The sequence below is a fragment of the Ochotona princeps genome, chromosome 26 (assembly GCF_030435755.1).
Source record: "Ochotona princeps isolate mOchPri1 chromosome 26, mOchPri1.hap1, whole genome shotgun sequence".
In the NCBI taxonomy this organism is placed as follows: Eukaryota; Metazoa; Chordata; class Mammalia; order Lagomorpha; family Ochotonidae; genus Ochotona; species Ochotona princeps.
Window position 1 is genome coordinate 4714296 of NC_080857.1, and position 24890 is coordinate 4739185.

General features: G+C 45.4%; 1 protein-coding gene across 3 annotated transcripts in view; it reads right to left on the reverse strand.

The window, feature by feature from the left end:
- Positions 1-24890, reverse strand: part of VRK1 (VRK serine/threonine kinase 1) — a 75237-nt gene that overhangs the window by 30309 nt on the left and 20038 nt on the right. For 2 of the 3 annotated variants that reach the window (XM_058655351.1, XM_058655350.1), the window contains exons 1-3: positions 16249-16455; positions 8028-8192; positions 2210-2265 (exon numbers count right to left, since the gene is read on the reverse strand). In XM_058655351.1, the coding sequence (XP_058511334.1) occupies positions 2210-2265; positions 8028-8192; positions 16249-16285 (258 nt within the window). In that variant the 5' untranslated portion in view covers positions 16286-16455. Of the gene's footprint in view, positions 1-2209; positions 2266-8027; positions 8193-16248; positions 16456-24890 lie in introns of those variants that run through there. The other variant, XM_012926744.3, reaches the window with a different exon arrangement.

Here is a 24890-nt window from a genome sequence, read left to right on the forward strand (position 1 = left end):
TGCAGAAAGTTACTGCTGCAAGCCCGCTGCGAGACCCAAAGCCCACCAGCCCCGCCAGCCCCGCCAGCCCCGCCAGCCCCGCCAGCCCCGCCAGCCCCGCCGCCGACGCCGGCGAAGGCGGCAACCAGAGCCTCGTGCACGCTGGCAGAGCTCTGCCGGCTCCTCACACACACACCTTCCCCTCCACACCAGCAACCCAGCTTCTAGGTATTCACACAAGACACAGAAATTCACACCCATAAAAGCACCTGGGAAAGCAGTCGAGGCCGGCCCAAAGCCTTGGGACCCTGCACCCGCATGGGAGACCTGGCTTCAAATCGGCTCAGCCCCCGCCATTATGGTCACTTGGGGAGTGAATCATAGGATGGAAGACCATCTTCTCTGACTCTCCTCCTCTCTGTATATCTGACTTTGTTTTAAATATGTGTTTATTTTTATTACAAACACTTGTGGGCCCAGCACGGTAGCCTAGCATCTGAAGTCCTTGCCTTGAACGTGCCAGGATCCCATATGGGCAATGATTGTAATCCCAGCAGCCCTGCTTCCAATCCAGCTCCCTGCTTGTGGTCTGAGAAAGCAGTCAGAGATGGCCCAAAACCTTGGACCCTGCACCCACATGGGAGACCTGGAAGAGGCTCCTGGCTCCAGATCGTCATAACTTCAGCTGTTGCAGCCGCTTGGGAAGTGAATCAACAGATAGCAGATCCTGCTCTCTGTCTCTCCCTCTATCTGTATATCTGACATTCCAACAAAAATTAAAAATTAAAAAAAAACCTTGAGCCAGAATATGTATAGATGCTTTAGTCATAACAACCCAAAATTAGAAGCAACCCAAATGTTACAAATAAATAAAACTGAACAAAGATAGACCAACATACGGATGAATGTTTAAAACACCATGCTGAATATAAGTCAGAGAAACAATAGTACAGATTGCATAATACCACTAATTAAATATTCTACCAATACAAGTAACTAAACACAGCAAAAATTAAAAACATAAACTCAAACAAGCAAGGTCCCAGGAGTTTGGGCAGTCGGGTCTGAATGGAAACAAGGAGGAGACAGAGATGCCGGGACTTTGACACTTTACGTCCCCACAGGTATGTGCACTTAGGCGAGCCTACTCCTGTAAGCAATCACGCCTCAACTACAAAAAGGTTAAATACATTAAGGTCAGGTTAAACAATTTTTTTGAAAACAGTAAAACAAAACAAACTCATAATTTAATTCATACTTTAAATTGATGAGTTATGTAGCCATTAGCAAAAAAGCAGCTGTTAATTGTCAAACTAACATCTTGCTAGCTCATCTATTAAACAAAAACATGATCTTCACATGTACCAAGGCAGGGGGAAGGACATTTCACATGTTAGCAAACAGAAGACAGCCAGGGCCAGCTAAGCCTCCACCTGCAGTGCGCGCACTGGCTTGAGCTCCAGCTGCTCCACTTCCCACTGGCTCCCTGTCAACGGGCTGGGAAAGCAGCGCAGCACAGCCCAAGTGCCTGTGCCCCTGCACCCACGTGGGGGACCCTTAACGAGCACCTGGCTTCACACAGACCCAGCTCCAGCTACTGCAGTCATCTGGGGAGCTGCCAAGCGAATAGAAGACCTCTCTCTCTCCAATTTTGCCTTTTAAATAAATCTTTTTTTTTTTAAGTATAACTAACTAAAAGCTAAAATATGTTTTAGTTTACCAATATAAGTTGACCAAACTATTCATAGTATACTTAATAATTTCAAACTGATTTCAACAATCAGCAGACCAACAAAGGTTCAATAATAACAACAACAAAATTCATTTTACTAAATGCAAAGGTATGCAAATAAAACTAGAATTCAGAAGAAAAAAAAACTGGCCAAATTCAAGTCCAGAAGCAAACACAGAATATACTAAAAATACATTGTTAGCCTGATCTTGTAGCATATACACGTGACAGGTATCTCGTCTGTGGAAAGAAGCTACCGCCTGTGGGCCCGTGAGCACAGCTCTGCAACAGTCCTCACGCTCACACCAGGGCCACCCCCGTTCCCCGAGCTTACTTCAAACTCTTACAGCTACTTTTGCGTATCATTAAATACTTATGAGACACAATTAAAACTGCAATGCCTTATGATTTAATTTAAAAAAAGATGTTTTACAAAATAAATACAAAATACAATCCTAACTTCCATTGAGAAAAAAATTAGCTAAAATATTTTCTTACCACTTTCACAACACAGGGTGCATCACTGCCAACTGATTGTGAAGAATTTGTATCAGCTGTTTAAAAAAATGAAACTATTATCAGAAAAAGTAAGGCTAATATAAACATTACGTTAATTCTTAGAATTGCATTTCTGTAATTCCTGAATGCACTTTAGTTACTTAATACATGTTTTAGGATATCATCACAATGTATTTCATCAAATTTAAACTTTGTTGTTCATGATTTAACAATCTGAAATTCAAATACATCTTACAATTCCTAGCTTCTTCAATTTGATCATCAATTAAGTATAGCAAACTGAGTTTAAAAAGTTAAAGATTTCTTTAATTCAAAAGTCCTCACTCTTTGATATGCTAATGTAAATTATAAAATTATCCAGAGGATAATGAATGATGCAATTTCTTAAATTTAACAAACTTCAGAATCCTTTTCAGGAGGATTACCCGGAGAGTGAAAAGAAGAGAAGGCCCAAGTTTCAAAACACAACAGTTTGGAAAAAACTTCATCTAGAATAAGTAGTTCAAGTTATTAGCATTAGGATGTATAACTACCATGCAGAATAATTTTAAAGTGGCAGTCATTCATTTCATGCAAACAAAGAAACACAGCTGTGCTACAATTCTGAGATGGAAATGCAAGGTTGCTCTTATTCACCAAACAAATATTTGCCAAGGGATGGCATGGTGGTGTAGCACATTAAGCCACTGCCTGTGACATGAGCATCCCAAATGGGTGCTGGTTTGAATCTGGGCTGCTCCACTTCTGATCCAACTCCCTGTTACTGTGCCTAGGGAAGCAGCAGAGGATGGTCCTTGGTCACCCACATGGGAGACCTGGAAGAAGCTCCTGGCCCAGCGCCAGCTGGCCTGAGGTCATCTGGGGAGGGAATCAGCAGATGGAAGATCAATCTCTGTCTCTCAGACACCTTTCTCTCTCCCTATCTCTACCTCTGCAGAAGAAGGGAGGGAGGAAAGGAGAGAGGGAGGGAGGAGGTAGGAGGGAGGGAGAAAAATCTACCAAATACCTACTAGCTTCTAGGAGACAATAATTTTGCGGAGTTGTGTTTGTTTTTACCACTTGTCTACCCTAAAGGCAGAAACAGAGGGAAAGAGATCCCCCATCGATACTGCCCAGATAGGTGCAACAGCCAGGCTCCAGCCAGGACCCAGACACGCCGGCCGGGGGGCCAGTCTCCCAGCCGATCACCTCCCACTGCAGCAGCAGGAAGCTGGATCGCCAGGATTGGAACCAGCACTCCAACAGAGGATGCCGACTAGGCTTTTAAAGCTGTAGCACCACCAGCTACGCCAACCCATCCTTACACTGAGGAATCTACATTTCTATACTAGGACACAGACAACAAATAATGAAGCATATCTGGGTGCTCTAAGTGCTTCAGAGGAAAAGCCGAATGGGAAAGAAAGGCAGTACTTCAAGTCAGACTCTCAGTGACAGGGTAGTACTGGAGCAATGAGAGAACAAACTCACTAAGCACCGGGTGAACAGCATTCCAGGCACAGCAGCAAAGGCGCCCGTGTGGATACACGGGCCACATGCCGGGAAAGCCAGCGAGCCAAAGGATCGGCTGGAGAAAAAGTGAGGTGGAAGGTAACATTAGCATGAAAGGCAGAAGGAAGAGGGGAATGGGCTCAGCAGGTAATCTACAGGCTTGACCGTTCCCACGAGTGGGGGTGAGCGGGAAGCCACTGCAAAACTTTCAGAGGAGGAGTGCTGAGATCAGACTGGGATTTTTATAGACTTATTCGGCCTGCTGCGTGTATTTGGGGCACAGGACAAAAGCAAACAGACCAGGTAGGAGGCTGCAACAGCACCCCAAGTGGAAGATGGTGACATCCGAAACACAAAGGTAACAAACAAGGTGGTGATGGGCCGTCACACTGTGGATGGACATTCAAAGAAGAGACAACCAGATTGGCTGGTGGGCTGGTAAACTCTCAGGATGTCTGCAGGGCTCAGGCCTGAGCAATGGGAAACAGCAGTCGCCACTTAGAACACGGAGAAAAGCGGAGGAGGAGCTGCCCATCGGAAGTGTGAGGGGTTTATTCAACAGCCAAGTCGACACGCTAAGAGGCCAGAGCAGTTATACAGAGAATGGTGTAAGCTGGACAACAACCAGTGAGAGGCGTCCACAGAGCCAGGAGACTGGGAGAGAGGCCCTGGGGAAGGAGAGCAGACAGTGAAAGCAGCAATCCTCGACTGAGCCCCAAGGCATCTCACATGAGAAGTTGAAGAGCTGAAGGGGACCGCCACGGAAGCACAAGACCACCGACCAGCTGAGAAGCTGCAGCATTTCGGAGGGCTGCAGCCTCAACAACTCAAACTAAAGAAGAAACATCAGCTCCTAGGAGTGGCCAGTCCAGGCCGATGAAGAGGTCTGTGCTCCTTACAGATGGCCCAGGGAATGTCATTCCAACACTGAATTAGTAATAACACAGCTCTGAAAGGAAGACTGTATCCCAATAACTCTGCACAATTCAAACAGGGAAGCGTGGGGGAGGGGGCAGTCTCAGTCATTCATCCCAACAGCACGTCCTGCCAGGCCCTAGAAGCAAGCGGACGGACCTCATCAGGCAGCACACACTCGCCTGGGAAGAAAGACAAGTAATACTGATGCAGTGTGGAAAGTATTACAGAAGGGTAAACACAACGCTATAAACGTATACTGCCTGCCCTAAATGCATTTTTGTCAAAATGAAGAAAAAGAAGCACCCTATAAACTCAAGATCTCAGAGGAACTCTCATACACTGTTGGCAAGAACGTAAATGGTACAGTTGTTTCGGAAAACGTTAGAGAGGTTCCTCCCACAATCAGAAATCCCTCTAACATTAATCTAGTGATCTCATTACTAGGTATATGCAAAGCACAGGAAACCATTAGATCCCTGCCTACAGTCCCATGGATATTACAGCACTAGTCCCAACAGTCGAGCTATGCTATCAGTCAGCTGTCTACTGAAGGATGAATGGATAAAGGAAATGAGGTATGTACACACCGAGATATTATTCAGGCATAAAAAAATCATGAAACTGTGTCATTTGCACCAACACAAAACTAGAGGGCATAACATTGAGTGAATAGGAAGTCAAAATACCTCTCAGCCTCACTTAGACATGGAAGCTACAGAGTGCACTGCTTAGCCAGAGCCAACAGAAGAGTGGCTCTCACAGCCTGGGAGGCTGCAAAGGAGGTACAGACACAGGACAGCTAACCAGCACAGCACACAGCTGAGCAAGAGCAGTCACTTCCTTTGCTTTACTTTTTTTTTTTAGATTTATGTATTTTTATTGGAAAGGCAAATTTACAGAGAGGAGGAGGGACAGAAAGATCTTCCATCCACTGGTTCAATCCCCAAATGGTTGCATTGGCCAGAGCTGAGCTGATCTGTAGCCAGGAGCCAAGAGCTTCTTCCAGGTCTCCACGCAGGTGCAGGGTCCCAAGACTTTGGGCCATCCTCCACTGCTTTCCCAGGCCACAAACCACAAGTTGGATGGGAAATAGAACAGCCAGGACATGAACTGGCACCCATATGGAATCCTGGTGCTTGCAAGGTGAGGATTTAGCCACTAAGCCCTCATGTCAGGCCCAGAAGGAATAACTTTTAATTTCTATATCACAGCAGAATAACCATGACAGCAATTTATATTTCCAAATGTCTAGAAGAGAAGATTTTCAATGTCTCCACCACAAAGAACAGCAGGCGTCTGGGATGTGTGCAGCGTCAGCATCGTACGTGGTGTTGGCTTGGTCCCCACTGCTTCACCTCTGGTCCAGTTCCCTGCTGATGACCTGGGAAAGCAGCAAAGGACGGCCCAAGGCCTCAGGCCCAGGCACTCAAATTAGAGACCTGAAAGAAGCTCCCGGCTCCCAGCTTCGCACCGACCCAGCCCTGGCAGTGGTGGCCATTTGCAGGGCGAACCATTGGATGGAAAATCTCTGTCTTTCCTGCTATTTTCCTGTAACTCTTTCAAGTAAAATAAATAAATCTGTTTTAAGAATCTTAAAATAAAAGCATGTCTTCCCCATTTCTCCCTTGAGAGGGATGTCATGCACTCAGATAATCCCTTTCTGATCAGAGGCCAGGACTGAACGCTGCTGTCACCTTCGGGCCTGCACATGGCACCTCCGAGCTTCAGCCACCAGTTCACGGTCAGGATTCAGGGAGCAGGTCCTAAGCTACAAAGACACAGAAGTCAAGAGAAAAGGAACTGGGAGGCTCAATGACGTCAGAGAGATAATACAAAATGAAAAGTAAGCCACAAAAGGAAAGCTAGCCATAATACCTACAAGGCAACCGAGAACAGGAGGGAAGTAGGGCGACACCGCGGGCAAAGGAACACTGTCCTGCAAGACTGCAGAGGCAACTTCCACGGCAGGAAAGAAACAACATCAGCGCTTAACGCAGTCTTCTCAACTTACTAACAGTGCCACAGGTGGACACAGAGAGATACCCTGTAGAGTAAACACTCCCACGGCAGAGGCCACAGGTGGACACAGAGAGATACCCTGTAAACAATCCCACGGCAGAGGCCACAGGTGGACACAGAGAGATACCCTGTATAGTAAACACTCCCACGGCAGAGGCCACAGGTGGACACAGAGAGATACACTGTAGAATAAGCACTCCCACGGCAGAGGCCACAGGTGGACACAGAGAGATACACTGTAGAATAAGCACTCCCACGGCAGAGGCCACAGGCCTCCAGGAGGCAAGTATAAAATAAAGCACTGACATCTCACAAAGACAGTTCAAGAGGCTCCAGCTCAGTCCTGGAGGAGGCCAGCCAGGACCTCACTGGGCAAGGGCTGCCCGGCCATGCCACTGTGCCCACCTCTCCCGGAGGAGGCCAGCCGGGACCTCGCTGGGCAAGGGCCGCCTGGCCATGCCACCTGTGCCAGTGGTTCTCAAGCTTATGCACACATCAGAATTATCTGGAGGATTTCCTCAAGCACATCGCTGGTCCCGATCTTACGACTGAAACAGGACCTAAGAACCTGTGCTTCTCACAGGCTTCCAGGGTACACTGAACCGTGCTGCACAGGAAGTATTATAAGATTCTTGCTTGAAATAAGAATTTCAAAGCTAAAAATAAATTTTATAAATAACTTCACAAAATCAAGATTACAAGTGGCATAAGGACAGAATGGAAAAGTCAGAGAGCAACACTGAAAGCAAACATGACATGTGTTTTAGATCTAAAGATATTCTTGGTGAAGCAGCTTCAGAAGAAATCAGGTGAAATATTTTTTTACCCAATAGTCTAATTAACCTACAGAACTTCAGAGCTACAAACTGGATCTTCCAAAAATTTTAAGATACATGTGCTAGTGAAAGCACATGCGATGAGAGCTAATACACAGTCTCTAGGTTGTTCTAGCTCATTCTCCTAAGCCCACTATGGTTATCAGGCTTCTACCGAAAGACAAAGGAGTAGCATCTGCAAAAGGTCTGAAAACCCCCACTCCAGGCTAACACAGAGGGAGCCCTAACTGCAGGAGGGGAGGGGAGGGGAGGGGAGGGGAGGGGAGGGGAGGGGTTCGTTGCTTTCTTTGGATCTCAAAAGCAACCAATTCTATGGAATACCTTACAACCGGTGCTCAGGAAGGACACCAGAGGTCTTTTCACTGCTGTACCCTGAGTCGCCCAGAACCATTCACGTTCATGTCAGAGACGCACTGTTGCCGAATCACACAGCACTGACCACAGGTCACCAGGAACAGCTTGCAGCAGCGCTAACCATGTTGGTAAGAAAGCGTGTAACTCTACAAGGACAAGTGGAGTGGCCATGTACTCACCAAGATAGATACACCCAAAGCCACCCTGGCCAATGGGCAGTCCTAGTTTCCATTCCTTCTTGGACAAGTCAGTCATGACCTCCCCAGCTGCAAACTGTTCTGCGAGACGCCTTTTCGCAGGGCCCTGTCTTCCAGCCTGAGCTGCTTTCACACGAGGCATTTTCACTGCAATGAAAAACAAAGCAATACTCACAACCTTCCAAGGGTTCCAAACGGTTCTCTCCAAGGGCAGCTCTGTGTAAGAGACACAGCCCAAACACCCACCTACTCCTTACACAAACGACATCTGTTCATTCCGATTTATAACAGTTCAAATCCTATCTGATTATCTCCTTACTTTGGAGACAATAAATAAAATGATCTATGCAATTATTTCCAAGAAAATAATTTAGTTTTCCAATGCATGATAACATCTGTGACTAAACATGCTTATTTTAGCACAGGGGCCAGCAGTGGCAGCAGCATCCCTTGTGTGCACAGGTTCAAGTCCTGGACGCTCCTCCTTCAATCCAGCTCTCTGCTAATGGTCTGGCAGAGCAGCAGACAATACCCAAGGCTTTGAGCTCTTGCACCTAAGTGGCAGACCCAGGAGAAGCCAGGAGAGACCCAACATTGTCTGATACAGGTCTAGCCGTTGTAGCCACTTGGGGAGTGAGCCAGCGGATGGAAAATCAATCAGTCAATCAATCTCTCTCTCTCTTTCTCTCTCTGTAGATCTGACTTTTCAATTAAAAAAAAAAAAACTATATATAAGTTTCTGGGCCCGGCGCAGTAACCTAGTAGCTAAAGTCCTCGCCTTGCACATGCCAGGATCCCATATGGGCATTGGTTCTAATTCCGGCAGCCTGCTTCCCAACCAGCTACCTGCTTGTGCCCTGGGAAAGCAGCTGAGGATGGCCCAAGGCCCCTGCACCCACGTGGGAGATCTGGAAGAAGCTGCGGGCTCCTGGCATCGGATCGGCGCGGCTCTGGCCATTGTGGTCACTTGGGGAGTGAATCATTGGACAGAAGATCTTCCTCTCTGTCTCTTCCCCTCTCTGACTTTCCAACAAAAATAAAAAATAAATATTTAAAAAATAATAGTAAGTTTTTAAAAGATTTTATTTATTTGAAAGGCAGGGTTTTAGAAGAGGAAGATGGAGGGGGAGGGGAGGATGGAGAGAGAGAAAAGAGAGAATGAATGAATCTTCTACGCACTAGTCAATTACTCCAGTAACTAACAGCTGCAGCTGGATCAGCCAAAGGCAGATGAGGAACTTCCGGATCTCTGCAGGCCCGGCAGGGACCCAAGACCATGTCCACAGTCCCTCCAGCTGCCTTCCCAGAACCCTGAGCAGCAGCCGGGATTCACACTGACACCCCTGGACACCAGCGCTGCAGTGACAGCTTAGCCTGTCCTACCGCAAGGCTGACTGCTACGGCTCAAAGCTTTTCTCTTTCTGGAGCCCAAAAGTTACTGGGCCATCTTTCGTGTCTTTCTGTGATTCCTTTCAAGAAAGGTCCAAAACCCTAGCATATTTTAAGTGAAACAGTCTGGCTCAATATAAATTGTGGTCAATACAAAGTATTTTTCATCCAAATAAAGCTGCTGGCTTTCCTTTTTAGTTTATTCTTGTAGCCCACTAATTGAAACTAATTGTAATGATTAATTAAGACTTGGACTGACTTCTTTCCCCAAAGCAGCCCCTAGAGCAGTCTCCCCACTGGCAGACTGGTGAATTTTCTCCTAAGTCACCCATGCCATGCCATCCTCAATGCACTAGGACTGGAAGACGGTGGCAAGCACAGGGCAGCGCTCCATGCCCCAGCCTGACACACACTTTATAAAAAATCCATCATGCTGCACACGCAAGATTTATTTCAATCTATTTTATTTATTGAAAAAAAAAGTGGTGTAACAGTCAAGGTCCATGGAAGAAACAGAAAATATACAAGTGGGGCCAACGCCATGGCATGACAGGCTAATCCTCCATCTCTGTGCCAGCACCTCATATGGGTGCCGATTCAAGTCCTGGCTGCTCCATTTCCCAGTCAGCTGCCTGCTAACAGCCTGGGAAAACAGCAGAGGATGGCCCAAGGCCTTGGGCCCCTGCTCCCGCAAGGAAGACCAACAAGTTCCTGGCTCCTGGCTCCAGCTGCTGCAGCACTCTGCGAAATGAAACAGCACATGCAAGATCTCTGTCTCCGTAACTCTAATTCCCAAATAAAAAGAAAATGCTTAAATAAAAGTGATTTAAACACAATAATTTATTTTTCTTTTCTTCTTTTTTCTTAAGATCTCCCATCCACTGCTGCACTACCTAACTGGCCGCAACAGCCAGCGCTGGGCCAGGCTGACCAGGAGCTCCATCGGGCCTCGATGTCAGCAGCAAGGGCCCAAACGCTCTGAACCATTTTCCCGTCTTTGCATCAGCAGAGTGCTAGACTGCAACCAGAGTAGCCAGGACTCGAACCAGCACTGCACTATGGGAAGCCAGCAAACAAACAGCACCTTGACCCACTGCACCACAACCCCAGAAGAATCTCACCCAAGTCAGTAACAGTGGTCAGCTACTAACAGAGGAAAGAGACAAGGAATCCAAGACGAGCCCATGCAAGAAGCAGTGCTTGCCTGCCTCCAAGGCTAGGGAAGGGGACCCACAGAAGTCTCTACAAGTAGGAGCCAACAGAGGCAGGTGACAAGGAAGTCTGCACAGAACTGGTGGGTTGGAGCGCCTCCCCAGGAACCCACCCATTGAAGACGAGTGGAAGCAAGAAGCTCTCTACTGCAGAACCAAAGAAATTCACAGGGGAGTACCTACAGCATGCAGCCACACCTTAAGAATTAAGACCTGCAAACAAACCTGCCATCTGACCCAGCTATCCCGCTCCAAAGGAAATGAAAACTGCATGAGAAGGGCATCTGTAATCCTATTTTTACAGCAGCACAATCTATAGTAGCAAAGACATGGAAACAATCCAGATGCCCGTCCAAAGAGGAGTGGTTAAAGAAACTGTGGTATATCTACTCCATGGAATATTATTCAGTCATTAAAGAGAATGGAATTATACCATTTGCAACTAGATGGTCCCAACTAGAGACCATCGTGCCAAGTAAAATAAGTCAATCCCAAAAGGACAAATACCATATGCTCTCTCTGATATAACGCAGCCTTCGTGCAAATTGTAAGATCAATAACCCTCTCTATACTGTTTTTGCTGCATCCCATGTGTTCTGATGTTTTCATTTTTATTTTCATCTCTTCCAAATAGTTTCATTTCTCTTGTCAAATTCATTGCTGGCTCGTGGATCGCAGGCTAGCATCATTTTACCCAAGACAACCCACCCCAACAAGCAAGCAAGCCCTCTGCAACACTGAAAGCAGCCCCTTCCCCTGCTGTGTCTGCAGTAACCCTTTCCCACCTGCACAAACCCAAAATGATCCTGAAAAGGGAAGATGTTTACTAGTTCAAGCATCTCAAAGCATCGGAGCCAACAGACTGATCAAGCGCACAAGTGAGACCATCACACTTCCTGCCAACACCTACTATTCTCTCCAAAGTGCTGTGTCTGTATACCCCTAAGGGTCCCGAGTAGGGTGTTACTGGGAGGTGGTAGTACCTTTAGGGGTAGGAGGAACCTAAAGGGAGGGCGTTAGAACTTTAGTGGTCCGGGAAAGCCCCGGGATCCCCTATGGGCGCAGCTCTACTTCCCATCCAGCTCTCTGCTTGTGGCCTGGGAAAGCAGTCGAGGACGGCCCAAAGCTTTGGGACCCTCCACCCACGTGGGAGACCTGCAAGAGGTTCCAGGTTCCCGGCTTCAGATCAGCGCGCACCGGCCCTTTGCGGCTCACCTGGGGAGTGAATCATCGGATGGAAGATCTTCCTCTCTGTCTCTCCTCTTCTCTGTATATCCGGCCTTCCAATAATAATAAAATCTTAAAAAAAAAAAAAAAAAAAAGAACTTTAGTGGGCCAATGCCCTTGGGTGGTCATTTTCTTGAGACCCCTTGAGTGCTCCAAGAGGGTTACTACAGAGGAGCCAGCCGGCCCCTCCCACTCTCCCTCTACTCCTGGCTCCATTGGGGACCAATCGGGCATCCCTCAGGGAGCCTGCACCACAGCATCTGGCTTTTCTGGCTCCTGGAGCAGCCCAAGTCACAGGTTTCACTAACAGAAGGGTCACTGGTGGAGGAAGCCCAGCCAGCCCTCAGGGTCCCTTCTCTGCACCCCTCTTCTCCCCCAGGGGAACTTCCTAGCGTTATACAGTCTCCTGGTTTCTGAGAATATGGATTCTGTGTCACTTCCCCTCACTGCCTTTCAAGCAATTTCTGAAAAGAACTACTCTAAGCCATTAAGTCTAGGCTAGGAAAAAAAAAAGCATACCCACAAGAATCTACCTTAGTAAGTTGGTGAGTGTTCCAGAGAGCTAACAATACCAACTTCAATTAAACAATGTTTAGGACTTTTTTTTTTTAATTTTTAGGATTTTACAATTGTTAGAACTTTTTCAATAATTTTAAGTTTCTTTTAATAATGAAACCAATACTACATTAAAGTTTCCATTGACGAATGCACTGGAGGTCACAAACCTTACATGCAAACCTTCGCGCCAGCTTCAACCCACGTGGCTCAAATCTGCTGCTCTAGTCACCAAGGCAACAGAGAGGTTTCAAAGCGAAGTTTTACCATCACATGATCTGTTACATAACCTGACCACTTCCTTTTCCCTTTGATATGAAATGAAATGCAGATGCAACTGAAAAGCACATCAAGATGCAAATCGATACTGCCCTTCGCTGAAACCACTCACTGGGATATTCTCTATTAGCATATTCACCAAAATTTAATTGTAAACAGAGTAATTATGGTACTGAAGTTATTAAATACACAAAGCAAGCTTCAAACTATACATATTCAAATAGAACTTCAGTGGCAGATCAACTTTTATATCTGAAACAATACCCTAATTAATAGTCAGCTCTGATGATAAAATGTTCCTCTGTTTTTCAGATAACATTCCAAAAAAGTTCTGTTATGAATATTAAAATAAAGTTTTGTGAATAGATTTTTAAATTTCAATAGCTATATTTATCACAATATGGTACTGTATTTAGACAACTGGCATTTTTCAAGTCCTGAATTCAAATTTGGAATTTTTTTTCTAATCTGCTGAAAAGAGAGGAAAAAAGCTTGAATGGATTACAACAATGACCCTTTTGCTCACTGAACGCCACGAATTCATCACTCCCAAGCCGGGAAATTGCAAAGCAGGAAGCTGATTCTGATCTGCCCGACTAGTGACTGAGCTCGCCCCAAACAGGCATGCGCTCACGCTACAGTCGGGCCTACAGCCTCATGAAGTTTTCTTTCTTAAAAGTCATAAACTTCTCTAGTTATGTCTTACACTATCAGAAACCCACTGATTGAAGGATAACTCTGGATAAACAGGACTGCTGACCATTCCCACATATTCTCTCCACCCCTTGAGAGAAAAGCCTTTCTCACACACCACACAGGCGTTCATCTGAAGTCCTTCCCACATCAAAGGCCTCCGAGGCACTGGCACTGCCCAGCCCTCACTGTACGTGGCCACAAGCTCCTGGGAAACCACAACTGGCACTATCCACTGTACTTGAGAGACGGTCCATTTGTACAATTAGACAAAAGGCTTTTTAATCCAAGTGCCTGCTGCCTTCCTGAAGCTTACCACGCTCCACATAGTGGCAGTGCATGTTGTCAGTCCTTTCAAAACGCCGGCAACCACGCTCCTCAATGACCACGTCAACCACTCACTCCTCCTCGCAGCTGTAACTGCCCTTCCTAACTCATAATTACCAACAGACGAACCCTCTCCTCATTTGGAGAGAACATGCAAGCTGCAGTGAGGAATTCCTGGATCTTTCCAAGCCCCAAACTACCAGCCACACTCTGTCCAGTGTGACAGCCAACCTCATTTCCTTTCTCCAGTCTCCACGGTGAACCTCCCCTACCAGGGCCGCCCCCCAACCTCCTGAGAACACAACGTCACACAGTCCGGGTCTCCTTCAACTGCATCCTTCCCACAGGCCTTCAACTCATCCCCCGCCCACCACCAGCCTCTAACACCAAGACCCCATCCCCACGCTCCTGCAAAGAATGGGCAACCTCACTGGGAAACCAGCCGGCACTTCCAATCACCCCCTCTGCCTGGCCAGCACTGCTCCATACTGCTCTCAACGCTTCTGTCTTGAAATACTTCCTTTCTTCTGTCTTCACGATGCAATTATTGCTTGAATTCCATTTTACCATTCAGACCACTCACAGCTCCCAAGAATCTGAACATCATACAATGAGCTCTAATTCAATTTTTCAAGAAGTCTGTTCCACTTTGATGGGCAGTTTTCCACAGCTGACATGCAAGCTATGTACACTTCCACAGTTTACACTAAAATATGAATTTTACTATAAAAAAAAGTTTTTGAAAATTAAGATAGGAGGGCCCGGCGGCGTGGCATAGCAGCTAAAGTCCTCGCCTTGAACGCGCTGTGATCCCATATGGGCGCCAGTTCTAATCCCGGCAGCTCCACTTCCCATCCAGCTCCCCGCTTGTGGTCCGGAAGGCAGCTGAGGACGGCCCAATGCATTGGGACCCTGCACCCGCCTGGGAGACCCGGAAGAGGTTCCTGGTTCCCGGCTTCGGACTGGAGCAGCACCGGCCATTGTGGTACTTGGGGAGTGAATTATTGGACGGAAGATCTTCCTCTCTGTCTCTCCTCCTCTCTGTATATCTGACTTGGTAATAAAAAAAATAAATAAATCTTAAAAAAAAGAAAATTAAGACAGGAGTGTAACTAAGAATGAAAATGCCTGTTGGGCTTGGGTCCTTTGCAGGGATGGGAACAGCCAGCCCACAAGCCTTATCAGCCCTGCACAGTCATTTGGTGTGGCCCATCAAGGCAATCACAGGTGGGAAGCAAAATCCAGTCAAACTGTAACAGGCTAATTTTATTTATGTACTTAAAAGGCAGAAGTGCAGACACAGTGTTAGAGACACAGAGCTCTCCCATCTGCTGGCTCACTATCCGAACGGCTGCAGTGGCTGAGCCAGGTCGGGGCCAGGCATCCACATGACCGACGAAGGCCCAAGCCTGTTGGCCATCTTCTCCGTCCCCAAGCACACTGCAGAGCGCTGGGCTGTAAGTGGAGCAGCTCGTACAGGACGTGGGCCACACCACAATCCGCGCCCTAACAGGCTAATTTTTAAGTGAATAATTTTGTATGACCCATGAATGATGCTACTCATATCTAAATGGCCCTTGGCAGAAAAAAAGGTTCCCTGCCCCTAAAAGTTTGAGAGATGTCAGGAAAAGAGTGGAAAGTCTCAGAGATGCACCTGCACGGCCCTGGTCACAGCAGCCAAGAGGAAACACCTCAACAGACAACACAACAAACAAAATGGGGGATGCGCAGCCCTGGACTGCCACCACTTAGGAAGGAAATGCTGACACGCTACGACATGGATACACTCGAAGATATTACGTGAGACAAGTCAGTCACAAAAGACAAACCACGAAGGACTCCGCCTCCATGAAGTTTCTAACACCAAACAAACAGAACAAGAAAACAGCGAGTGCTGGTGGCTGGAGCGAAGGGGCACCGCTGCCCAACAGTCCTCACAAACTGGCAACATGTACATTCTAGAGACCCACCTCACCACAATGTGAACATACTTCATACAAACTGCATGCTTAGAACAGTCCTGGTACAACTGAAAGATAACTGCTGCCAGACACACAGGGAACGCACAACTGCAACCACAGTAACACCAGTGCTGCGCTGGCCGCCATGGTCAGCCCAGCCACCCAACACACAAACTGAGAATGACAGTAATACCAGTGCTGCACCTGCCGCCCATGGTCAGCCCAGCCACCCAACACACAAACTGAGAATGTTGTACAGTGGTACTTCTCCAAAGCTGTACTTACAGATGTTCATTACATCAATCTACTAGCAGTCACAGTAATAAACATTAACTGTGATTTGATGAAAAACGACATGGCTTGCTCATCTAATCATTTAAAAAAACTTACTGACAATCTACCATGTGTCCAGAATTGTTCTAGGCACTTGCTGCATATCACAGAACAAAACAAGTGCCCAGGATTTGGGCATTTATACCAGCAGGAAAAGAATAAAAACAAATGTAACAGGTACATTTCTAATAGTTAAAGCACGGTACATCAAAAAACGGCAGAGGGCACCTGCACTGTTCATCACCACGGCCAAGGTCCACTTCATTCTGAAGCATTTGGTTCATCTGAACAGAGATCTAGAGGAGAGGGAAGTGGTCGTTTGAGTATCTGGAACAGTCTAGGAAGGGAGGCAAATTGTGCAAAGATCCTGAGACAGAAGCATGCCTAGAAACCAAAGCAGACTGCGGGCAGCAGAATGGCATGCTGAGTGAGCTGGGAGAGGAGACAAAGTCCAAGAGTGACAGCGCAGGAACACCTGGTCCCGTGTAAGACGCCATCCACACCGTCAGTGAAGCCCTGAGCACACCTGACCCCGTGTAAGACGCCATCCACACCTTCAGTGAAGCCCTGAGCACACCTGGTCCCGCGTAAGACGCCATCCACAGTCAGTGAAGCCCTGAGCACACCTGACCCCGCGTAAGACGCCATCCACACCTTCAGTGAAGCCCTGAGCACACCTGACCCCGTGTAAGACGCCATCCACACCTTCAGTAGAGCCCTGAGCACACCTGACCCCGCGTAAGACGCCATCCACACCTTCAGTGAAGCCCTGAGCACACCTGGTCCCGCGTAAGACGCCATCTACACCTTCAGTAGAGCCCTGAGCATACCTGACCCCGCGTAAGACGCCATCCACACCGTCAGTGAAGCCCTGAGCACACCTGGTCCCGCGTAAGACGCCATCCACACCGTCAGTGAAGCCCTGAGCACACCTGGTCCCGCGTAAGACGCCATCCACACCGTCAGTGAAGCCCTGAGCACACCTGACCCCGCGTAAGACGCCATCCACATCTTCAGTGAAGCCCTGAGCACACCTGGTCCCGTGTAAGACGCCATCCACACCTTCAATAAAGTTGAAGGTCTCCAGGACGCTGCCTTCTGCAAAATGGGAAACATAATTCTACAAGGTTTTGGAATAAAAAGGATATTGTCTTACAATGCTTCAGCCAAAATAAAAATCATACTCTGAACATGTTAATCAACAAGAATTTTCCCAACAATCTCTTTCTCACCAAAGTATTTACTTATGTTTTTTGATGACCCATATGTTGGCCCACTTTCAAAATACATTCCATCTATTAAAAAGTCATCTTCAAGTAGAAAAGGGCTTACCAGGGACCAAATGCTACCCTTAGAAGTAAAGGGCCTGGGCCTGGCACAATAGCCTAGTGGCTAAATACTCGCCTTACATGGACCAGAATCCCACATGGGCACTGGTTCACGTTGCGGCTGCTCCACTTCCCATCCAGCTCCCTGCTTGTGACCTGGGAAAACAGTAGAGGATGACCCAAAGCCCTGGAACCCTGCACCCGTGTGAGAGGCCCAGAAGAAGCTCTTGGCTCATGGCTTTGGATTGGCTTAGCTCTGGCCATTGCAGCCACTTGCGGAGCGAACCGGCAGAGGGAAGATCTTTCTGTTTCTCCTTCTGCTGGAAATCTGCCTTTCTAAAAAAAAAAAAAATAGATCTTTAAAAGGGGGGAGGGTGCTGTTGCTCCTTTTACTTATTAGTAACTCTGGCAGTACCATAAAAGTGAATGGTTTACTTCAGACCAGAGAGGGTATACCTAAGAAGCCGTTGAACTTGACTGGACAATAAGATGCTGGACTCTATGTTTGGTATACGCTTGCAATGGGGGAATCTCAACTGAACTTGAGCTGTGGTTATGCAACAAGGTGGAGGAATCCACCATGGTGGGAGGGTTTGGGGAGGGGTGGGAGAACCCAAGTATCTATGTAACTGTGTCACATAATACAATGTAATTAATGAAGTTAAATAATAAATAAAAAAAAAAGTGGTGTGTCATGAATGTCTTCATGTTTTCTGTCAGGCAGTTATAAACCATTCACTCAAGTTATAAACCATTCAGCTCAAGTTCAGTTGAGATTCCCCCATTGCAAGCATATACCAAACATAGAGTCCAGCATCTTATTGTCCAGTCAAGTTCAACGGCTTCTTAGGTATACCCTCTCTGGTCTGAAGACAGAGCCAGCAGAGTATCATCCCAGTCAATTGAAAGCTCCAACATACCATCAGCAAAAATTTACATCATTATGGAATTAATTGACGTAGTAATGAGTAACCAATATGTTAAAAGTAAATGCGAGTTCCCAGCCACCTTCTGTGACCACCTCACCTATACTTCAATTTTAGTTTATACACAACATATAACATTCAAAACATAACATGTTATACATAACATCATATCATCTTAAATTAAGGCAAATGTGGTATTTAACCTTTTGGGATTGGCTCATTTCCCTTAGCATTATGGTTTCCAGTTTGGCCCATTTGGCCACAAAGAACTGCATTTTGGTTTTTTTAATAGCTGAGTAGTATTCCATGGAGTAGATGAACCATAGCTTTCTTATCCAATCCTCTGTTGATGGGCATTTTGGTTGCTTCCATGTTTTTGCAATTACTGATTGTGCTGCTATGAGCATAGGAGTGCATGTTGGTTTCTCATAAAACAAGTGTTCTGGATATATTCCTAGGAGTGCTATTGCTGGATCATACGGTATGTTGAATTTGAGTTGTTTGAATATTCTCCATACTGATTTCCATAGAGGCTGTACCAACCTGCAGCCCCACCAGCAGTGGAGTAGGGATCCCTTTTCCCCGCAACCTCGCCAACAAGTGTTGTTGGTGCTTTTATTCATGTGGGCCAGTCTTACTGGCGTTAGGTGGTACCTCATTGATGTTTTAATTTGGATTTCCCTTATTGCCAGGGAACTTGAGCATTTTTTCATATGTTTATTTGCCATTTGGGTTTGTTCCTTTGTGAAGTGTTTGCCCATTTCCCGTGCCCATTTCTTGAGTGGCTTGTTTGTTTTGACATTTTGGTTGTTTTGTAGCTCTTTGTATATTCTGGAGATCAGCCCTCTATCACCTATGTCGTGTGCGAAGATCTTCTCCCATTCTGTGGGTTGCCTTTTTACTTTGTTGATTGTTTCTCTAGCTGTACAGAAGCTTCTTAGTTTGATGAGGTCCCAATTGTTTATTTTGGTCTTGATTTCTACTGCATTTGGAGTCTTTTTTAGGAAGTGAGGGCCTACCCCTAAGTGTTCCAGTGTGTTTCCAACATTTTCTTCCAAAAGTTTGAAGGTTTCTGGATGTAGGTTTAGATCTGTTATCCATTTAGATCTGATCTTGTCGCTGTCCCGCAGCGATGGACTTGGTGCACGGAGCCGATAATAACACGCGTGGACCCCTGACTGATGGTCAAAAGCCGAGGTTTATTAGTAGCATCAGACTTTATACTCTGAGGGTCATATAGGATAAGGGAGGAAGTGCTGAGCTTATCAACAAAACCATTAATGCTTGTTTGGAACTCCTTTTGTCTTGTATATTCCACCAGGTGTTCTCATATACATATGCAGATGATATCCAATAAGGTATACAAAAGGTAGCCATTTGGTTATTCTCCTCCAAATATTATCCAACCAACTGTAGTCCTGTGCTCACTGACCTTTTCGGGTCACAATGTCCTCCTACAAATCCCCCTTCTGTGTTTTGTAAAATTAGGCCTGAATGATGTATGTAGGGGAAACATGCTCTTGGGAGAGCAGAAAAATCGGGAGAAACAATATTATTTAACCAAAAGCAGAGTGGCACAGGAACAGTGTAAAGACCAACATTGACATACATAGCAGCTGAGTTCAAGCATAACATCAAAGTTCTTTACAGTTACATCTTGTTTAGCATTAACAGTTTTAAATTAATAAAAGCTTTTCAGGGAGATTCTTAACCCAATTTAAATTTTGCAGTTTATAGAGGTTAAGCACAGTTTTGCATTTAACAATTGAAGAATAGAAAAGTTTTAGGTAGGTGAGCAGGGAAATCCCCAACAACCTAGTGAGTGAGGAAGAATTTAACTCTACATGGGACTCACAAGCAACCCTGATGGTTGGTGTAAGAGAGGGCTGGGAGCCAAGGCTGGAACTAGTTAAGAACTAGAGGAAGCTCCTCCTACAATCCTTTTGTCTCTGAGTGCTTCCCTGGGCTCCTGGCTTAAGTTCCCAGGTCACCAGACCCTATGAGCAGGGTACTGGGCTGCTTCAATCCCTTGTGAGAAATCCAATAGGAAAGGACTGACCTCAGAGTTCTCGGCCTCCAAGGGCACTCATCTTCCTTGTGATCTCCTTGGCAGTCGGGATACGGTTCTCGATGTCCTTGATGAGGCAGATATCCACTGCTTCTGCAGCGAAAGCACATGGGAGGCCTCCAGGGGTCTCCGGGACTAGGATAGAGGGCTCCTCTTATCCTCCTGCTCCACCCTGAGATCCCCCTTGCTCTATACACACAACCTCCTTTAAGAGGGTGTCAGAGTCGTCCTTGGATGCCACCACAAATTTCTATGGCTTTTCTAATGTCTAAGGTCATTAAAATCTATAAATAACAAGTTACACTTAAAGTCTTCCTCAAACATTCTAAGAAGGTGGAGAATTTCTCTGCACTCCTGACCTGTAGTAGAACCAGAGGAATATTAAACAAATTTAGCTTTTCAGTTCTTAGAGGCAGCTCCACTGGGGGTCCCATCTTCTCCAGGGGCAGCGTTGAGTTCAAGGGAGTTGCAGCACTTTCGAGGTCAGATGAGCCAGTTTTGAGGATCCATCAGGAAATTCTAGGGACAAGAGCATAACCTTTCCCACGGATTATTAGTGTTTATCAAATGCATCATAATGTCAAGGACAGTTGCGCTTGATGCACCAATCTCTTAGGATCCCTCACGTCACCCGGTGTTGGAAGGGGTCTGGCCTCCTCCTCCTCCTCCAGTGTCTCCTTGATGGCGATGGATCTTTCAGAATGAAGTCGCGAATTTGTCTTACTGCAGGCGCTTCCTCCGCTGAATGGAGTCCAGGGCTTTACATTACCAGCTGGCACCCACACAGGCTGCAGCTCAGTTTCTGGAAAAACACAAACAAACCCTCTTCCCACAGTTAGCAAGGGATCAGGATCTCTCCACTTGTGAGTGGCTGGGTCCCTCCATCAAACCAAAGGCATTTGTGTTGGGCCTGCAAGCAGCCTCTAGTGACGCAGAGCTGGTGCTCACCAGGAGACAAAATCTGAACAAAATTTAAGGTGAGTAAGACCAAATTAATGCATTTACAGGGGTAGCATATTCCCCCCTCTGCTTTTAAAGCATAACTTTAACATCTTTGTGATTTTACAATCCTATCAGAAAGCTCTGGGCATGGCTGCAGGTTGCCACAGCCCCAAGGCAACCTGCTCTTGATAAACAAACAGCAACACATGATAACAATTTGAAACAACTTTTTACAAAGGACAAAATGTTAAGACACACATGTATGCGCGCACACACACAGACACACACACACACTTTTGGAGACTTGAAAATATTATTCTCAACCAAGCTTAGTAGTAGTGTTCACCAAAAACCAGTAAGTGAAACCATTAAGTCAATAGTTTTGAACTGAGAAACTCAGACAAAAACATTGATCATGCTATGAAATCCCTCCATCAATCTAAAATTGCAAATTTCAGTCTTCCCAGCAATACAGCCATGCTAAGAATACATAATTAGCAACGCAAACTAAAATTAAACCTTCACAACTCCATGGATGTATACAACGTTTTGACACAATAAAATTTTACTCCATTTGTTATTTGGCAATAATCTTAGTATAATCCAATAGCCTGGTCAACTGTCTCCACAAAACGGGAGATAGATCCGTTGGCATTCTTGAGGCCTCGTAAGAATACCAAGGGAATCCCTAGGATTTGAAACCTTTGAATTCTTAAATGCTTTTTTAAGGATAGCTAAAAATATCTGAAACAAGATTTGTTGTTGACATTAGCATAACATATGATAGATTACAATTGGTTATTGATGCGAGATCATCACTCAAATATCTTTAAAACAAATACAAAACCTTGACACATTAAAGGCAGTGAGAGATTTGATAACCAGCCAAAAACACAAGAATTACATTAATACATGCAATTAATACATGCAAACACTTTGTAGACAATGAATATCACATTAACTTATACCTTGAAATAATCAAATAGTGTTCGAGTTCAATTTTATACCAAATTATTTATGATAAAATTTCACATTTTTATTAAATGTCCCCCCAAAAAACCCTCAGGATTTACAAAAGCCTAGTATCTTCTTTGAATTCCAAGCTCCCAAAAGTTGCAATGGATATACAGATGAAGTCAGTTTGCTAAACATCTACCACAACAAAAGACCTTGAAATTGGTGATTATTGTGAAAGCTAGCCACTAAACTGAAGGCCAGCTTCCTCAGCATTATAAAATATTCCAAAAGACATGCGGTCACAACTTGGGTACATTAACAAACAAAACAGCAAACATTCACTTTATAATGATATAATGACATCACCCAAACACTCCTTAAAGCAAGAACATCGCTTTTGTTAATTTTAAACAATGAGAACGTAATGAGGCAGTGAACATAAAAATTAACTTAATATAAAGACTTGTACTTGAAAATTAGTATATATGATTAAGCAATGCTGTATAGGAAAAAGCACTATATGAATAACATGCATACACCACAACTGATTGGAATTTCAGCCTCCAGGATTTATACTTGCAGGGTGAGGAGCACAGGTGGGGCAATGAGACAGTGGCAGTTTTAAGTTTGTAGCTTCTCTGCAGATTCCCATTTTGTAAACCTGTGAATGTTTGGGACCTGGGGCTGACCCCTCCCAGAGTCTTCTGGCCACAGGCATCTGCCATCATGGTCAAATTTGGATTTACATTCTTTTTTCCAGTGTTGGCCTCTTTGGCACTTAGGACATATTCCAGGGGAGTGACTGTTAAAAGCATCCGCAGGGTATTTTTGAGTTGAAGGAAGCATTCGGCAATCTTTTCTAAGGTGTCCTGGCTTGCCACAATTAAAACATTTAGCCTTCATTTGTTTTTGAATAGCAAAAGTTTCAAGTGCTGCTAGGCGGGCACGGTGCTTAAATGTCCCTATGTTGCGACAGGCTTTCAGGTAACCCAGAAGATCCTCTCTTTCTTTTATAGGACGAATAACAGCCTGGCAGTCCTCATTCGCATTATCAAAGGCCAGTTGCTTTAACAACAATTTCCTAGTGCCTTCTCCCCTAACTTGTTTTTCTATAGAGTCTGTCAAACGTCTTACAAAATCAGCATAAGATTCTCTGGCTCCTTGAATGACTTTTGTATAACTGCCTGCAAATTCAGACCCAGTTTCGGTTTTCTCCCATGCCCACAATGCTACGTCTCGTATATGCATGAGCGCAGCTTGAGGTAGCTGTATCTGTTGCTCTGTAGTAACCCACTGTCCATCTCCAACCAACATATCATAAGTCAGTTGTCCTCCACCAGGGAGTTGCCGACCTGATGCTCCTAAGGTTCGCAGTTTTTCCTTAGCCATATCGCTTCTCCACATTTTCCATTGTAAATATTGAGAAGGAGAAAACCCTATTTTTGCTATTACTTCAAAATCATAAGGAATCCAGTTTGCTCCCTGGCTCCAGCCATTTAAATATTCCCACACATAAGAAGAAGTAGGTCCGTAGGACACGCAAGCCTTTTTAAAAGCTATGATGGCATTAACATCTAGGCTTTCATAGGTAGGTTGGTTATTTTCTTGACTAAGTATGATTGGAAAAAGCAATCGGAATTCATGAGGTCTCCGGGGAACATCAGTCATTTGGAAACATTTTTGATCAGATTTAAGAGCAAGACGGCATGGGCTGATATTTAACTGTTGCTTTATCCCAGCCTCATTTACCTCACTAGAGAAATCCTGTGGTTTAACACTGAAAATTTTCTTTTTCTTAGTTCTGATTTCATCTTCAGTCACATTGTGGTAACATCTTCCAAGCTTTCTTTTCCTAATTTCCACATCTGTAGTATAAGGCCTTTCTCTTTTAGCTGCATTACAGTGGCATCTCCTCGTGGGAGGGTCTCTCACACATTCTTTCTCATCTTCATCTGTAGTAGAAGCCATTTCTTTCCTAGCCACATTACGGTGGCCTCTCCCATTAGGGAAATCTCTCACGGGCTCCTCTTTGCTGTCCTCCTCATCTGTACTATGAGGCGTTTCTTTTTTAGCCATATTACGGCGTCCTTTCCTGTTAGGTGGGCCTCTTAAGGATTCCCTTTCTCTTTCTTCCTTGTTCGTACTATGAAACACTTCTTTTTTAGCTACATTCTGGGGGTGTCTCCCCTTAGAGGAATTTCTTGCAGATTCCCCTTCTAAAATTATAATAATAGCTCTAATTAAAGCCGATATAATCCAAAAACTAACTTGAATATCTTCTATCCTTCCGACCTTTTCACCATTTTTCTGAGTAAAATTCTTAAGTCCAGTTTCTAGTGTCCATTCATCTGGAGACCAAGGATTATATTCACTAACAAGCTCTAAATAAGAATGCAATTGCTGCCTAGTTATCTTCGTTCCACTTTTCACTAAAAAATTCTGCATAAGAGAGATAAAAGACTGTGCCCTACACTGGTTCTGGCCCATTGTCCCACTCACCACTTTCTGTGGGGGTCTCCGCTGCACTTTCTCTTCTTCTTTCAAGTCCCCGTTCAGGCGCCAGTTGTCGCTGTCCCGCAGCGATGGACTTGGTGCACGGAGCCGATAATAACACGCGTGGACCCCTGACTGATGGTCAAAAGCCGAGGT